The sequence below is a fragment of the Gopherus flavomarginatus genome, chromosome 2, assembly GCF_025201925.1.
Source record: "Gopherus flavomarginatus isolate rGopFla2 chromosome 2, rGopFla2.mat.asm, whole genome shotgun sequence".
NCBI lineage: Eukaryota > Metazoa > Chordata > Testudines > Testudinidae > Gopherus > Gopherus flavomarginatus.
The window spans coordinates 89496787-89514487 of NC_066618.1; the positions used below are offsets into that span (position 1 = coordinate 89496787).

Genomic DNA, 17701 nt, shown 5'->3' on the forward strand with positions numbered 1-17701 from the left:
CCCCACAGAACCCTCTTACCCCCGTCTGGATCTCCCCACACTAACCTCTCTGCACTTGGATCCTACTGCCAGGCTGAGCCTTCCTGCCCACATCTGGTGTACCTGGCAGGGCCCCAGGGTGTTTCTGTGGCAGGCATGGCCCTTGTGCTGTGTCAGGGTCAGGTTCAGCCTCACTGCCAAGTCCCTGTCCCAGGGAGGGTGGGGGAGGCTGCAGGGTATTCTCCCACCTCCGTGGCCTGTGCTCCCCACTGCCATGGCAGAGCTTCCACATTTATTTATTGGAAAAAAATGCAGAATTTTAGAATATTATGCACAGAATTTGATGCAAAATTCCCTCAGGAATATGGGGCGCTGTACAGCTGTGATGGTGGGACTGTGAAGGGGGTGCTGGACAGTAGGGGATCTGTAGGTGTGGGAGCTGGGCAGGGGGTATGGTGTGCAGGGTGCTGTGCAATTGTGGTGGGAGATCAATGGGAGGGGTCTCTGGGCAGGGGGTGCTGGGCATAGTGGGACCAGGGGTATTGGGCATAGGGATCTGTGGAGGAAGTCTCTGGGTGAGGGGGTGCTGGACATAAGGGCAGAGCCCTGGGCAGGGGAGCAGTATGGAAGGGGCATGCTGGCAACGCAGGGCTGGACGGACTAGTATGTATCTAGTAGTTGTGGGTTTGTAAACAGTGTCCTTGTGCTGGGCTGAGTGGGGCCACTCCCTTTTAGCTGCGCCTCATTGCCCCCAACCGGCCTCTACCTCTGTGGACCACCCCCCATCACATGTCCTATTTCCCCAGTGGGGTACCACAAATATGTTTGGCGCTGGGCCCACAAAAAGTTAATTTGGCCTGGCTTAGCAGTGTCATGGCAGAATAACTCCTCAGCTGTGTGAACCTGTGACAGTCAGTGTGATGTATGATTGACCTGTTAATCCAGAAGCATATGAAGTCAATGTTAAGGTTTTGCGTTGGAATGCAAGTTTGATGAATTTGAGGTATATGTTTTTTCGTATCTCTTAGAGTTGGAAATGAAACGTTATGAAGGGATGAAGTGTGTTATCAATTGCATTGCAGACAATATGAAAGTGGAAATGAATGCACAAGTCTTTCCTTTCAGCATTCTTTTATTGTTTTGGGTGGATGGAGTGTCCTGCCACCCACTGGACCTAGCTTTTATTTGCTAATAAGACTGGGATGAGGGTGGTTGTGATTAGTTTGGTTTGCTGAAAACACCAGTGTTGTAATACTTTGTTCTTTTATATAGTACCTCTTAACCGTGGCACTCAAAGCACTTTATCAATACTAAGCTTCACCATACTACTTTGCATAAAACTACACTACTATGTTATAGTTGAGTATTACTACACCTATTTTACAGATGGAAAATCTGATGCACAGGAGAGATTAAGTGACTTGCCTAAGGCCACACAGCAAGTGAATGACAGATCTGGAGAGAGAATCCAGGGGTCCTACTCCCTTTTGTAACTTTTAGCCAACATTTACAGCAATGAGACTGGACAGCTCAGCTGGGAACAGAAGACTGTATTGCCTTAAACTACACAATTATAAGTTAATAGGCAATATTGTTGCAGCTGGTATATACCACTGAGACCTACAATTCCTGGGTCTGCTTTCTTGCCCTCTTACTGTTGTCCTGCTATTCCTGTCCTGTCCCTGAAAGTTTGTAGCCATATATGATCACAAATGGGATTCTTTTTGTTGCTGCTGTTCCTCTTCAGCAGAGACTGGTCAACTGTCAATTTTGGCAATACACGTACACATATACTGTGGAAGAGAGGCCTAAATTTCTGAGGCTCACTGAATTCCTGAGTTTTTCCTCCTTTGGCTCCAGTTAGTCTTTTTTGTGGCTCAGCACTCAGCAGTACATGTGGAATGAAGCAGGGAGCTCAGCGAACTGTGAGCCGCACACAGCTGGCACAGAATGACATGACTGTGGTTTGTTTTCTTCCTCCCCCTCCAATCTAGAGTATAAGAAGAAATACGGGGAAGAGCATGGCTCGTGTCAGGCTGGAATAGCAGGCTTCTTCACTGAGGTGGGTAATGGTGGTTTTGATGAAAAGTTCAAGTTTGTGGATGCATTTTCCTGCTTGTATTGCCATGTACACTGGAAAGGAGTGTGGAAACAGAAACGTGCCGTTAGCTGCATTCTATGCACTTGGCATATTTCCTTTTATAATGTTCTGAGTTCAATAACGCAGCAAACAAACACCCACCTTTTACAATGTCTCTCCTCCCACAGTTCTGGAAATGCGTCACTGTGAAGACTCATACATTACATAATACATACGAACCACATGAATGGAGATTTATGCTTAAGTACCCCCAGGGAAGAATGAATGAACTTTTAAAACTATCTGAGGGAATATTTTAACCATATAGGTCCCACAGTTTCTGTCTCTGGGTTTACTTTTTATTTATTCTCTTAAATTTTGCTTTAAAATTTCCTCCCCCATGAATGAAATGTTTTTTAATAGTCCTTAAATTTAGAGAAAACACCTTTTCTGATGCCTTGTCCATTCTTGCTGGTACTGTGGAATATGTTTTTCAGAGCCATGGCTGAGCAGTTACATAAATGCTTGGTCAAATTAATCCCTGATGTAACATCATTGATCTCACTTCAATGACATTAGGGTTCATTGTTTCTGCGGTGAAATTTTGTTTTTGAACTTCCAAAAAATTAGAACATTTTACCCTAAATTTCTCAGTAGCATTCATATCAAACACAAGCTCATCTCTTTTCAGAATTTCTTCATTTTTTTCTCTTAGATTTTATAGCCAAAGATACCATGGAGGAAAGAGTCTGTTTCTCTCTTCATATGCGATTCAGTAAGGGCTGAGTCCTATAATTCTTACTCACTTGAGCAATCCTTACTCATGAGGGTAGCTCCTTTACTATTAGTGGGAGTACTTGTTTGAGCAAACGTTACATGATCAATGTTTAAGGCATCAAAATAGATTTTTTTATCTATCTCACGGTCTAGAATATTGTTTGCTGTAAGTTTAGAAAGATAAAAACAAAAATTTTGAATAGTGACTAGTGATTTTTGGGTGCCCAATTTGAGAGATTTTTGAAAAAGAAGCCTGAGATGCAGAGAGTGGATGCCCAACACATTCTGCGTATCTGATCCCTTCAAGTTGTCTTAAGTTGGGCATGTAACATCTCTACGCATGTTTGAAAATCCTGGCCTTTGTGTCTAATGATGATGACTTTACATTGATACAATATCAGAGATGGGCCTGAGTTGCAAAATTCAGACCTAAGATGAAACTTTCCTGAGGTTCCACTGTTTAATCCAATGGTGAGATGTCTGTGACTTCTGCTGATGCACTGAACGGTGGAGGATAGCATGATTATTAACGGTTCATTTAGTGAAACACTGCAGATATAAATTAAGCCCATATTCAATATCCTGTTTGATTAAAAACTAAGAGGAGGCCAATAGAGGGGTGGAATAGGATAGGTGGGATCTGGAAAGCAGCATAAAGTTAGGGCCTTCTTTTCTCAGTTCTCCCCTTCTACTTATATTTGTCTTTTTATTCCAATCAACCCTATAACCCTCCTTCCCTGGGTCTGGTTCCTTCATCTTTAAAAGTAGTCTGTGGTTTTCTATTGTTGTTACTGCAGTGTGTGCCATTGCCATTAGCCTGCTAACTCCTGGGCTGTCCTAAATCAGTTACTTTGGAAGCTTTGCTTCCTGTTACTCACTGCCAGAAGGTGTAGCTTTGAATTGCCAGTTCAGAGTGCTTGGGAGAGAACTAATAGATGCACAGCAAGGGGAGCAATAGCAGATTGCAGTTAGAAAATTTTGAAATTCATGAACCTCAACAGGGCTGGTGAGAATGGACAAGGAGAAGAAAAGAAGGTAACCACTAAACTGAGAAGGCCAAGTTCTGATGGGAGTCCAGGTGACTCCAAGCAATACTAGAAGGGAATCTATGGGCTTCGCTATGCAGTGGAGCAGTGCGCACTATGTGGGTGTGGTTTCTAAAGCACTCTAATGTATTGCACAGTAACTGGTCCATACAGACCCTGCTGGTGTGCCCTAAGAGTTCGTTAGTGTGCTTTAATGTAGTGCTGTTTGAAACAGAAATATGTAAAAATGTGCTAGGGAACTTTCAGCAGCAGGGCCTACATGGACCAGTTAGCGTGCTTTAGAAACCACACCCATGTAGTGCGCCTTGCCTGCTGTGTAGATAAACTCTAGTGTGACATTTTCTTCCTATCCCCTGAGTGTACATATCACATAAACTTAGCTATCCTTAAGATGCAGTTAGACTCACTTTGACTTATTTATTTAGATTCCCATAGATGCAGAGGATCAGACTTGGAGGTGATGTGTAAGTTAGAGCCAGGAGTGGTGCCAGAGTTTCTGGCGCCCTAGGCAGAATTCGGGGGGTGGCATTTTGTGCGCTCCCCACGGGGCGCACGGGAGCTTCCAGTTCCACTCCCGTCGTGCCACCGAAGAAGGATCCTCCCCCGAAGTGCTGCAGGTGACAGCGGCAGTCATTGAGCTGTTCAATTGCCTGCCACTGTTTTCTGCGGCACGTCGGCAGAAGGTCCTTCTTCAGCGGCACAACGGGAGCGGAACCGGAAGCTCCCGTGCGCCCCGTGGGGAGTGCACAAAATGCCGCCCCCCGAATCCTGGTGCCCTAGGCAACTGTCTAGGGTTGCCTAATGGAAGTGCCAGCCCTGGTTAGAGTCCCTGACACGGAGTTAGACTCCCTTGGAGTTGCTTACGTTCTTTTCAGTTTCTTAGTCTAAGGGAGTCTAAGCTAGTAGAATTTATGTGCCAAGGAGGTGGAATTTAAACGAGTCTCTTTATGCCTTCTGGTACGGAAGGTAGAGCTCTCCTAGACGTCAGCAGAGTGGGTGTAATTAGTGGGAGAAGTTCAGTGTAATGTGAGAGAGATCTAATTTACACACCACCATCAAATTTGGCCCAGAGGGTTTATTGTCTTGGCTGATATAAACAGAATTAGGGTACACTGCACGAAAAACTGGAATGAGATATTCCCAAGTATACTGGGAATGGGTTGCAACTCTTATGACAATGGCACTGTGTCTGGTAACAGGAGACTTGTCAGCAACAGCTGTTTCCTGGTTTGTCTGCACAATCAAGGCTGTTTCTTTTTCCATGCTGTAAACCTCCCTCACCCGCCTAGTTCAAAAGATGTCTTTGAACTTTTAGTGCTCCTGCCTTATGGCGCTTCAGCCTGAGCAGGAAATGTAGATAAACGACTTCTGGGTCAAACAGGGAAGCCTCTATTGTACACTCTTGCACTCAGTCCTGCTGATGCAAGTTGTTTCTGCCCAGGGAAAATCCATTGTTCTCAAGGGCACAGCCACTCCCAAGAAAAAAACCTGTAGCTTAGCACACCCCTCTATTTAGCTGTATATTGCAATCTGTGTCCTTGTGTGTCATCATGAAATGCCTGTAGTTAGCCTCCACTGGACTGGAATACTCTAGCACAGGAGTTTATCACTACTCTTCTGGTAACAGGGGCTGTGTTACTGGCCTGATTACTGGGTTACAATTTCCTGTGACCTTTTTTATAAAAAACAGGTGAAGAAAACCAGCTGTCTGTCAGCACAATAAAAAACAAAACAAAACAAGGAAACTCTGTACCACAGGCTTCCTGGATTTCATAGTATGAAATACTATGCATAGCATGAGGCCCAGATTTACATATATATTCACACAATTGTACAGCAATAATTCATGGCTGTGCTGCTCTGTCTGGTCAGAGCTGAGAATAATGCATATTACGTTCATCACTGATGTGGCAGAGAATTCCCTCCAACACCCTGTGGTTTGGAGTAAACTCTCTCTGGATTTAGGGAACTGAGTATGGGATTTCCTTCCAAAAGCTGTAGCTGCCTTATTTCACGTTGTACACAACAAATCTTCAGTGACCAAAACATACATTTAAAAAAAATCCTGGATGAAGGGCTTTCAAATGAGAGCACATGATATAAGAATCCCAGGTGGGATTCTGCCTCGTTGTATAGTCCCCTGAGAAAAGAAATGATCTACCATTTCACTATCCTGAGGCGGTCTTTCATCATACAAGCAACACAAACGCAACTGCTTAGATTTTAATTAAAAGATGCACATAAAAAGCTGTAGGTCGAAGCATCATTTGTCAATCTGCTGTGCTCAGAAATGCCTATTTTATATACTAAGAGCATCTTAATGTGGGGTTTGCACGTCCATGTAGGATCCCACGTTTGAAAACTGGGCCTGGACTCTGGCACTTCAGCCTTCTTTTCCCAGAAGTGTCACTCTTTAAATCCCTCTATTTGCCTTGCAGCTTCTCCCCTTTTCTCTCCCTCCCCCACCTCAGTCTTCCTGCTGCACCAATTTGTTTCTACGGAGGCACTTTATAGAGAGGCTTCACTTTAGGGTGGTCTGAAGCACTGAGACATAGTCTTCCCCTTTTAGGAACAACATTCATATTGTTGTTGTGATATTCCTACACTTGGGTCAAACTTTGATACACTCCTCGGAACGAGGCAAACTTCATATAGGCATAGGCCTTAAACGGGGAAAAAAGTTGGTTACTCCCTCTCCCTATTGTGCTCCTTTGGCAAACCAGCAGAAACAGTGACATTGTAACTTAGTCAATTCCAAGACTTGTACAGTTTGCATGTGACCACGATTCATGGCTTGTGCTGAGGTAGAAGGAAAGAGTGTGGTTTTCCCCAGTGCCTGTGGAATACAGCAAGGGTAGTCTCTCTCACCAGCAATGAGTTTAAATGCCTCATACACTATTCCTTGAGGGGTGAGGAAAATGGAAGCCAATTTTCACTCAGTTCTCTTACATCAGAGACTGTTCAGTTCTTATGATGAGCTTATATTAACTCCTATTCTGCCCTTTCCTAGTTCAGCTTAATCAAATCCTTCAAATGTGACACTAGTTTTTTCAGCTGGGCTTGGCTTTCAGCCAGGGATCACCATCTGTATGATTTCACTCTGAGCTCAGCTTGTTTTTTTTTCTTTTTTCTTTTCCACCACTACCACTGCATATTACATGTTTGTGGCTCTCACTGATCATTAGAAGGCCCCCTTCTCTCAAATGGAAGGATGGGAAACTCAGTGGCTTCCACTTGCGGGGTCCATTTGAATCTTTCTTTGATTTTAGTTCACAAGACTTTGTTCAGCCTGAGTTTTGCTTTGAATGTCAAGTCCAAGAAACTCAAAAGCAGAACTCAACTGAAATGTTAAAACCATCACATTTTTCCTGATTTCAGATCAAAACAAAGTATAACCATCAGGTTCCTAGTAGTTTCCACCTGAAACCATAAATTGTTCCAGATCCCTTTGAAACTCCACTGAAGTACATGACTCTGGTCTGAGTTTTGCACAGTTCCACCCTCAAAACACATCCTTAAATGCACGGGGACTATCTACATTTTTAAGGTCCTCATATAATCAATTTCTCTTAAATACATAGGTTCAAATCCTCAGTTGATGTAAGGATCAATTGACTTACAGCAGCTGAGGATCTGGTCCTTCAGCCTGTTTTGAACAGTAGACTTTTTGTCTACAGTGTCACCTGGAAGCTGTGAGCTGTTGGCAGCAGGTTGGGAGGTAGATCCAGGGTGCTTGTTGAATGAGTGGATGGATTCTGTAGCTCAGTTTTGGTACTTCTTGAGAGTAGTAGGAGGATGAAGCAGTTGGGAGGAACAGTTGTTGGAAGAGCATGTTTGAAGGCATGTTCAGTAGCTTGTGAGATTGATTGGGGATGCTTCTTGTAGAGGTAGCAGGAGGGTTCAACAGAGGTGTATTGATTCCAGGTATCTGTGTGAAGGGCAAGGGTTGGAGGAGAGCCCAGGTATTTTAACAGAGGGGTGAAGTGCCTCCAGTATTGGCAAAAACTTGCTTAGGGAATGTTTGGGATGAAAAGTACTGTATAAACATAGGAATAATTCCGACTCTTTTCTGTGGGGGCAGATTCATGCATGAAGCCTTGATTTAAATTTCCTCTGGCCTTATAAAACATAACGATTGCTTGCTGTGATTAATTCTTTCGTATTTTTTTCTGGTTCCCATCCATCCCTGTTTTCCTTTCTCTCATAGGAGTTGGTCATCATGGGAGCACCGGGATCTTTTTACTGGACAGGAACTGTTAAAGTGTTGAACCTCACTGACAACACCTATTTCAAACTGAATGATGATGCTGTGATAGCCAGGCGGTACACATACTTAGGCAAGTAGCTGCTCGGACCCTGATGTCAGGCTGGAAATAGGGTAAAATAGTGGTGCAGTTGTTTTTCAGGGGAAATAATGTTTTGTTGGTGTAAAGTAAAAGAATAAGTGGCTAGCTTAAAATGGTTTGAGTGGCTGGTGGGTTACCTGACAAAATATATAGGAAAAAAGCAGTGAAGGTCTTGCATTAATTCATTCCCTGCCACCCCGTCCCAACATTATAGCAGTTGGAATATAGAAAACAGATTTGCATTGTGAGACTGTATGGTCTAGGCTAAGTAACAGACTGGAAGCCAGGAATGCCAGAGTTCTAGCTGTGGCCATGCCACTACTTACTGTGTGGTTTGGGCTAAGCGGCTCCTCTGTATCTGTAGAATGATTAGTTTATTTGAAAAAACAAAGCACTATATAAATGATTTATTAGTAAGAGACCATGTGGGGGGGGGGGATGGGCTAGGGAGTGGAGCAGATTTTGTAGGTGTTTAACAGACTAGGCTTTAACTTCTAGATGCCTTGCTTTAAAATCAACTAATGTCACAAGTGAAATTAATTTAAAGGCTTCCACCTAATCCCCAGTGTTTAGGAGTGACAGGACTTGGAAAACTCAACAGGCAATAGTCTAATGCTGTTTGACTAAAGACTCAGGCTGACTTTCCTTAACCTGCAGTCTTTTCTAAATATAATGTAGCAGGTGCCACTCAATGATAATTAAGTGAACAGTGTGTGTATATATGTAAAGTCATATATAGATTTTTCCACTGATTAGACCTGAATTACAGTGTTTAGCATGTGGACGGGAGAATCATAATTCACAATGGAGGGGCGAGCTGAATACAAAACATCCTTAAAAGGGAAAGAAACCCAGTTCTCTCCTTAGACTCCTTTAAACTTATTATATATCATTTTTAATTTAGCAAACAAGACAAAACTTTGATCTACCTGTTTCAGATACACTTTCTTTATATACTGTTTGAAATTCACTCTTGCTTTTTTCTTTTTCAAGCATAAACTTTGCTGACCTCTTCATATATTGTTTTGTTTTTTTCCCTATGAACTGAAAAGGCACTTGATTTTTTCATGCCATGATGGGCAGTTACTTTAACTGAGGGAGTATTATTCTCTTTGGCATACATGAGACTGTCATTCACAGTCGTGAAAGCCGTTTCTTCTTGATGATATGGTCACTTGACTCTCAGTGTGCAGGTTTCTGTTTTTACTGCTTCTCGTTCTTTTCACATCTGGATTCTTAACTTATTGTTCCTCCTACCTTTGCCTATCCTTCACCCGGCTCCCACCCACACCTTCACCTTCTTGGCTTTTGGAAAAACAATTGAGTGCTTACTGTAATTTCCTGATGTGTTGTACACTTGAACTGAATGTTGGTGAGTTCCTGTACAAAGTGAGTGCCTGCTGCTTTTTGCATGACGCTGGGATATTTACACTCCAAGAGGAACTGTGGAACCTGATTAGTGTGATCCAGATGGCTGACCTGTTTCTCACATCTTTCCTTTTTGTTTTTTTTTCCTTTATCTTCCCCATCACCCCACCCAACCTCTTGCACAGGATACGCAGTGACAGCAGGTCATTTCTCCCAGCCGACTACCACAGATGTCGTAGGAGGAGCTCCCCAGGATGGAGGCATTGGAAAGGTGTGGCTTTTAGTCGAACAATGATACAGTCAGGTGTTACTGGGTAAAATATATTGACTACGTTCCTGTAAACTTAATGAACCATGAAATTTTGCCTGAAGATTAATTTTTGAGCACTTGCCTGGAAAAGGTGAGGAAATTTGATGAGGTCCTCAAATGTACCCTCTCTGCCCCTTGTGATGCTCCTTCCTACACCCCTATCTTTAAAATAGTTTTTTTAAAGAGACATTGTTAATTCAAAAATCACTCTTCTGTCTGAATTTTTTTAACCTATTTTGCTTAAAATAGCGCTAGTTTGGTTTTGGTGGCCTTGTTGGTATGGAGTTATCAGAAGGGAAGACCAACGAATTGTGAAGCTGTATATGAACAAGTGCCACTGCACGGCTGGTGATCATGCAGAAACCAAAAGTGTTGGTGGCTCGATAAGATTGCCAGTGATGGATATAAACTGAGGACCTGGCCAGAGATTGGAGCTGGGTGGTGCTTTTGGGATTTTCCATGATGATGACCTCCCTATGACAAGAATTATAATTATCCCCATTTTGCTGATGGGGTAACTAAGGTTGAGGGGCTTAAGTGACTTGTCCAAAATTACAAAATTCAAGTCAGCAGCAAAATTGGAGTTTAATATTCAGAACCCTTGGCTCCTCATCTCCTCTGGACCAGGCCATTGTGAAACCCAAGATAATCTCTGTCTTCTTGTCATTGTATCTAGATTAATCTCTTTCCCCTGCTCCCCTTCCCCCCATGTCCAAGGGAAACTTTCACAATAAAGTACAGTACTTGATTTGTTTCAGAGAAATATACAGCACCTTAAAACTCTATGTGCACACAACTATTAATAATTCACTATGTAATTTAATACATCAAGTCCTTGGCTCCGATGATCAGCTTTGCAGATGAAGGGATGCCTGGTCCTATTAACTACGCTGACACCTGCTGGTCAGAAATGGATGAATTGACTTCAGATTTGCTGTTGCTGCTGCTCTGAGCTAACAAGTGACTCAAGACTTCAGTGGAGACTTGTTCCTCGCTGAAAGCAAATGGGGATTTTATTAAATGTTAGGTTCTTTACTCTTTCTGGTCTTAAATGCTAAATATTAATGAGCTGCAGTACTGCTCTGGGACTGGAGGACAGTGCTAATACCCTACATTGTGCCAGGAGTGTATTGGCCTCCTTAGGAGCAGAAGATCTAATAGTCTTTATTAGCCTATCTCCTTTTTGATCTTGCATTGCTGTATTTACCTGTATTACAACCAAATCAATTAGACAGTCAAAAACAACCAATAAGTGGCTTATATTTGAGTATGTCCAAATCACTACATTATGACTCTCCACTGCTACTAGCCTTGTCTATTTTGTCCACAATGAGGAAGGTATAATATTTATTATGATACAAATAAAAATGTCTCTATATTTACTTCAAGGAAGATTTTTAATTTCATTCAATCTTCCACACTTCCTACTGGTTTAATGGACCCAGCTATCTACCCTCAAGATTGCTCATTGTGGCTTGTTTGCCATCTTGTCTGAATCAGTCAGAACATCCTGTAAAACAGGGTGAATGAAATGGAAGCCATTTTTAAACAAGATTCTCATTCAAAAGTGTGCTTTCTGAATGAGTAACTGTAAACATTATGAAAGTTAATCTACATGGAAAAACAATCCAGAGAGAAGGACCAATGTCAGAAAGCATCAGCGTGGAGGCTGACTCGCCATGTAAGCACATGCAGTCCAGGACATATTAAAAAGGGTATTCTAAGAGCAACTTGTATGAACACAAGTTAAAGTGCTGCTGCTATACATTGTAATTTTGTAACATTTGAAAAAAATTCTGACTGAAAAGGTGCTAAGACATTTACTGGTGTCATTTCAGTTTTTACCCTGACCTTTGCTAAAACAGCTTGACATTTGTCTTGCTACCTAGACTGCACACATTTTTGAGGTCGGGGGTGGGAGAGATGGTGTTGGAATTGGCACAGAAGGTAGGGGTGGGAAGATCCCGATAACCAGTCAGATTCTCAGCCCTAGTTACTCTGGGACACTTTGCTATTCCTTTCCAAGAGACATTTGCTTGAGATTATGGCTTTTGTGCAGTGGGTCTTTTTAAACACACACACGCAGAGCAGCATTAAGATGCTATTTAAGTACTTGTAATGACAAGAGACCCCTAACATCTGGTACTAAAATGGAAATTCAACTTTTGTTTTAGAAAAGGCAGGAGGATCACCTTGAATGTGAAGTTTGGCAAATATTAATGATCATTTTATTACAACGAATAAAGTGCATATATACTCAGACTGCACTGATGAATTCATAACATTATAAACTACTTATTCTTGTGGTCAGTGTTTGTAACTGCTTTTGTTTTTGTTTCCATTTGATAGGTTTATATTTTCAGAACAGACAGGGGATCAGGCTCCTTAATAAAGATTTTTCAGGCATCGGGAAAAAAGGTGAGTGATTCTTCACAAAAAATGATGATGTGGCTATTTCAATTGGTATTATTTTGAATTAATAGCTTCTTAAGTGTTTGATTTAGGTGTAAAAATCCCGAGAAGTCCTAAAGCCATCATTTAGACCAACCATCTTTTCTATCATAGTGGTAGCATCTGCTCGGTGCTGAAATTGTGGAGTAAATTATTAATGTGGTAATATTTGCAGTTAAAAATCCTGTTAGAGCTGATAAAAATGTACTTTGTTTGCATGGTGAGTTACTCCTCAGCAAGCCAGTGTGTGAATCTGCCGTGTACCAGCTCGTCGCACTCTGGGACTTTGACTGTACTGTAGCAGGGTTCATGTGGGAGGTTGCTGTGCAGCAGGCCGGAGTACTGTAGAATCACAGCCTGGCTTGCCATGCAGTAACTTGCTGTGTAGACAAGCTCTTTAAGGGAAATCCTGTTCCTGCCTCCGTAACAGCAGAAAGTTCACTATGCCAAAGTGCAAGATTTGGGGTGCCCTACAAAGCTCAGCTGTGGAAGACAAACTAGGAAAGAGGTAGATCCTGTATAGCAACTGATTCTCATATGTCCAGAGCTTCTCACCCTGTCCCTTGAGGAGGAGGCGGGTACATTAGAGTTATAGTAGTGGGCTGTGGAACAGCTCCATTACGTTGAGGAAGGATTATTCCCCTCTTCCCTCTATGCATCTACCGTGGCTGCTGGTTTGAGGATTTGTTCCTTAGAGCTAACGTTGGTCCTTTGTTTTAATATTCTAGCAGTACCTAGTCAAACTCCACATCCCTGTGTGAGGTCGTGCTGGGGTAGGGAGAAGTGCACCTTCTCCTTGATCAGGAGCCTTGGTGGTGATAGGTGTTATGTCCTCAGGAAAACAAATACATAGCAGATCCAGCTTGAGGGAACAACAGGAATGTGCTTTATTTAGCGATAAATCTCTGAGGAAGAGACTGTCTGCCTAGCTCATGGCTTCCCAGAAGGAACCGCTTGTATTTGCACTCTGCTCTGGCTGTGCAGTCAGGCTCTAAAAGAGATGAAGACCCTGAACAGTATACAGTATTAATCGAATTTGGCTATACTAGGTGATGCTGTTATCAGCCTGTCATTGGGACACTTCACCAATGTCTCAGTGAATCATAAGTGCATTTTATAGAAAGTTGCTTAAACAGTGGGGACAGGAGAAAATCCCTAGGTTGAATAGGTGGTGGATGAAGTGATTGCGTTTTTTAGGTCTCCACTATTTTGTTTTGCACTGATAGCATCACAGAAATTTGAGATGAAAAAGACCTATCAGTTCATCCAGTACATCTCCCTGTTGGTGCCTGATTGTTTCCTCTAGTGCATTTTCTTGTGTTTCTTCTAGTCTTCTTTTAAATGCCCTGAGTGATGCTGCTTCCATCGGTTCTCTTGAAAAACGATTCCTGAGCTTCCCGCATAGAGCTATCCGGAAGTGTTCTGGCTACTCAGCCAAAACTTTTCCTTTCTTAATTTAATCTCACAATTCCCATTTATAAATACCATTAATAATTCTGCACCTCTTTGGTGTTTATATCCTTCAAATATTTGTAGATTTTCATGTGCCCCATCCTTCCTGTTCCTGTAAAATCTGAGCAAAAATTTATTTAAAAACAAACAAAAACACCTGCCTGTCTTTTTCCATAGTGAAATGTAATTTGATGTGCAATGCTCACTTAATGAATATTGCTGGAAACGAGATCAAACCAAACACTGTTTTAGCAACAAAGGTATGAGTTCGTGCCTCTCATGTCCCATGCACACTTGACATAATGCACAGGATTTTTTTCCCTCCTCTCTTTTTGTAGGGCGGAAAAGGTTGGGAAATCAAATATGGAAAAGAGTAAATGCAATCCTGTGGTTACAAATAAAAACACAGGCAGAAATGCCATGTTCTCACAGTAACATGAGCACACTGCACAGTTGGGTAAATAACAGCCTTTTCCTTAAAGCTGCCTGAATACATAGTGAAATGTTTTTCATAACTCTAACTCACTGCCCATGAGAATTTTGTTTTAAAACATTACTGGATTTTAAAAAAATAAACCAAAAAAATCCACCAGGGGAATTCCACTAAAATAACTAGTGAGTCAGATAATATTAAAGGTCTGACCTTGAACCCAAATATCAGAGTTATGTGTTGAAACACTATCCTCAGCTCACCCCGCTGTCCTTACAGCTTCCAAACAGTTCACAGAATCTTGTAGGTGGAATGTTACATTCTCAACTTGAACACCACAGTGGCTGTTGCCTGTTTCCCATTATGCCTATGGGTATATCTACACAGCAGCTGGGAGCATGCTTCCCAGTGCAGGTAGACAGGCACGTGCTAGGTCTGCTCAAACTAATGTGCTAAACAGAGCAGTGTGGCCGCTGCAGTTTGAGTGGGTTTTGTAATTAGGCAGCTTGTCTGAGTCTCTGCCCTTGCTACCATGACCATGCTGCTGTTTTTAGCATGTTAGCTTGAGCAGTGCTAGCACGAGACTGGGTATCTGTGCTGGGAAGCAAGCTCCCAACAGCAGTATGGATATACCCTAATAGGTTGGCCAGAGCTCTGTTTTATATACCTTAATCTGTCAAGGCCCAAATGTGGGACTCCATGTGTGATTAAAAACCCAAAATGAGACCCTAAAATCATGATGTATGTAGCAAATGTAATATGCTGTGAGAGTCGTAATTAAAAAAAAAAGTTTAGGTAGCTTTGTAATGTCAGTTTCATGTTTCTCCATTTCTGATATAAACAACTGTCAACAATAAAAGCGAGGGGTGACCAGATTAATGTGGAAAGCAGATAGCTTTTGGGCTAAAATGTGTGATGTCCGTCGAAGTGAGACATTTGAGAGCTATGCACTAGTGTGTGTGTAGTCCATCGGTTTGCCGATGATGTTTTCATGCTCTGTCTTTTTGTGGATTCTGGAATGACTCTGGAGTCCAAAGTGTCGCACTTTGCTCGTGAGCAGATTGGGCAGACAAAGTCATTGGTGAGCATCTTGGCCAGTTGAGTGAATTAAAGACCGTGTCCAGTCTTGCCTTCAATTTTCTTACTTGTATTTTAAATCAAACCTCAAGTGTAGTTTAAGGGTATATTTGGGTGGGTGGTTAGTATTTAATGTTCTACATTGATAGTTGTTTGAAATAGATCTGATAATACACCTAAGTCTTTCATTCTCTTTCCTAAATATCTCAGCCCGATATCTTTCATTGAAGATAGAAATTGACTACACATTTAGGGCTTGATTCTGCAAGTTCTGGGCATGAAACTCCCACTGAAACCAGTGGGAGTTCTGTGTAGTAGGGATTGCAGACTTAGGGCCGTTGGCTGATTAGCTTGCAGTCGGAGGCCCATATGGGTATGTCAACACAGCACACCAAGCTCAGGCTCAGACTCAGGTTCAAACCCAAGCCCGTCTTCCTTCCACACAGAAATAAGTCTGACGTAGGCTAGCAACCCCTCTTGACTTAGGTCAGTGGCCCATGCTGGAGGGGTGAGTCAGAGAGTCTGAATCTCTCTGTAATGTGGGACAGAGCAGTGTGAATGCAGCTCAAATCTGGGGTACCAGACTCTGGGTTGGGGAGTGGGCTGTGCTTCCCAGCCCGCCAGTTCCAAAACTTGCCCCTCATGTTTCATGAACTGGAAGTAACCTCCTGATGCAAATATAGCTGCTTAGCATGGAAAAAATCCTGCAGTCAGACTACTACTTTTCTTTCTGGTTGATGGTGAGAAATTTAAAAAGACTAGGAAAAAGATTTTCAAGAATAACTAGTGATTTTGGGTGCCCCTGTTTTTGGGGACTCCAGCTTCAGACAGCTTGAAAAGTGGCATGATTTTAGCAAGTGATGAGCTAAAAATGAGCAAAAAACCCTCTGAAAATCAGGCCCCATTCACTTGTGTGACATTGGGCCTTAAAAATCACTAGCCACCTCTGAAAATCTTGGCCCAGGCTGCTAATTCTCCTCTTCCTCTTTTTAGATATTTACCAAGCAAAAGCTGTTCTAAAGTAAGGCCGTATAGTGCCTCTTTTAAGTATGTCTTGGAGTGTGAGTTTTATTCCTTCTACAAACTGAACTGATGCACAGTTATAATAAAGTGCCTAATTCTTGCCAAAAAATTCCCTAAGGTTTCTCCTTAGGGCTGCTATTGTGAGATAAAGCAGCAAGTCATCAGCTGATGTTAAAAAACATAAATGATTTCCTCCTGTGTGTGGGCAGATACTGAATGCTTTGTTGTGACTCGGCTTGGTTACAGATGGGCTCTTACTTTGGCTCCTCCTTATGTGCAGTTGATCTGAACTCAGATGGACTTTCAGACCTGCTGGTTGGAGCACCCATGTTTTCTGAAATCAGGGATGAAGGTCAAGTCACAGTCTATATCAACAGAGGAAATGTGAGTATGCAAAGTGGATGAGCATGTGGCAGGAGGGTCAGTCCAGCTGCGGTTTACCATGTAATTTGGTGTGTTACATACACGGGATGTGTATGTGCGTGTTTCCAACAAAACATGAAGCCAGGCAAAAACCATCTGATATCATGGTGTTTTTTACAAACTTAGGAGTCAGCTCCTGGTCATGAAAGTGTGACTCTTTTGAGGAAGCTTGGGAAAATTTCTGGTTTTATGTTGAAATTTGGTGGTATTGGTGGATTTCCATGTTTTTGATTTCAAAATCAGCTGCTTTGACCAGAGTTATTCTTTGTGTTTTGGATGGTGGTTCAAACCCACAACTCAAAACAAAACACCAGGGATTTGAAGAGAAACTAATAAATAGATTTGTATTATTACTTGATGCTATTTATTGAAAGCCTACAGTGGAAAGCCCCTTCGACTGAAACCACCGAATTTCACATTGCACAACTGTAGTCTTGGGATATTCTGAACTTTGACTTCCAGGAGTAGCAAAGAAGATGATTAGTACACAGTGTTTAAAGAAAAATAAGACATATATATTTTTTCAGGGAAATGTGTTTGTGAAAGGGCCTTTTTAAACTGACTCTAAGAATTGAGCTGTATTTTTTTACATATGGGTCCCAATTCTCCTCCTTTTAAGTCAATGGGAGATTTTTCATTGGATTCAACAGTAGCGCTATTGGGCTCACATTAACTTTCTTTTTATAACTTCAATAATATATTTTTACTGGAAATAAAATTTACGTACGAGTCCTATAGACTGTGTGTGAAAGAAACCAGACTTGCATTTGGGTTAATTCAGTTGTCAATTAACAATCATTGAAATGAACCCTGATTCCCGCCCCCGCCACCTACTTTGATCTGCTGCTTATTCAATGTTTGATTGCAGTAGTGCCGAGAGGTCAACCGCATTGGGATCCCATTGTGCTAGGTGATGTCAAACCTAGAGTAAATGACAAT

The 17701-nt window shown here is 42.1% G+C and overlaps 1 protein-coding gene across 1 annotated transcript in view; it reads left to right on the forward strand.

Moving 5' to 3' along the window:
- The window catches only part of ITGA9 (integrin subunit alpha 9), a 291817-nt gene that overhangs the window by 34044 nt on the left and 240072 nt on the right, over nucleotides 1-17701 (forward strand). The window contains exons 5-9 of the mRNA XM_050938116.1: nucleotides 1974-2041; nucleotides 8090-8219; nucleotides 9782-9867; nucleotides 12256-12324; nucleotides 16586-16723. Coding sequence (XP_050794073.1) covers nucleotides 1974-2041; nucleotides 8090-8219; nucleotides 9782-9867; nucleotides 12256-12324; nucleotides 16586-16723 — 491 coding nt within the window. The remainder of the gene's footprint in view (nucleotides 1-1973; nucleotides 2042-8089; nucleotides 8220-9781; nucleotides 9868-12255; nucleotides 12325-16585; nucleotides 16724-17701) is intronic.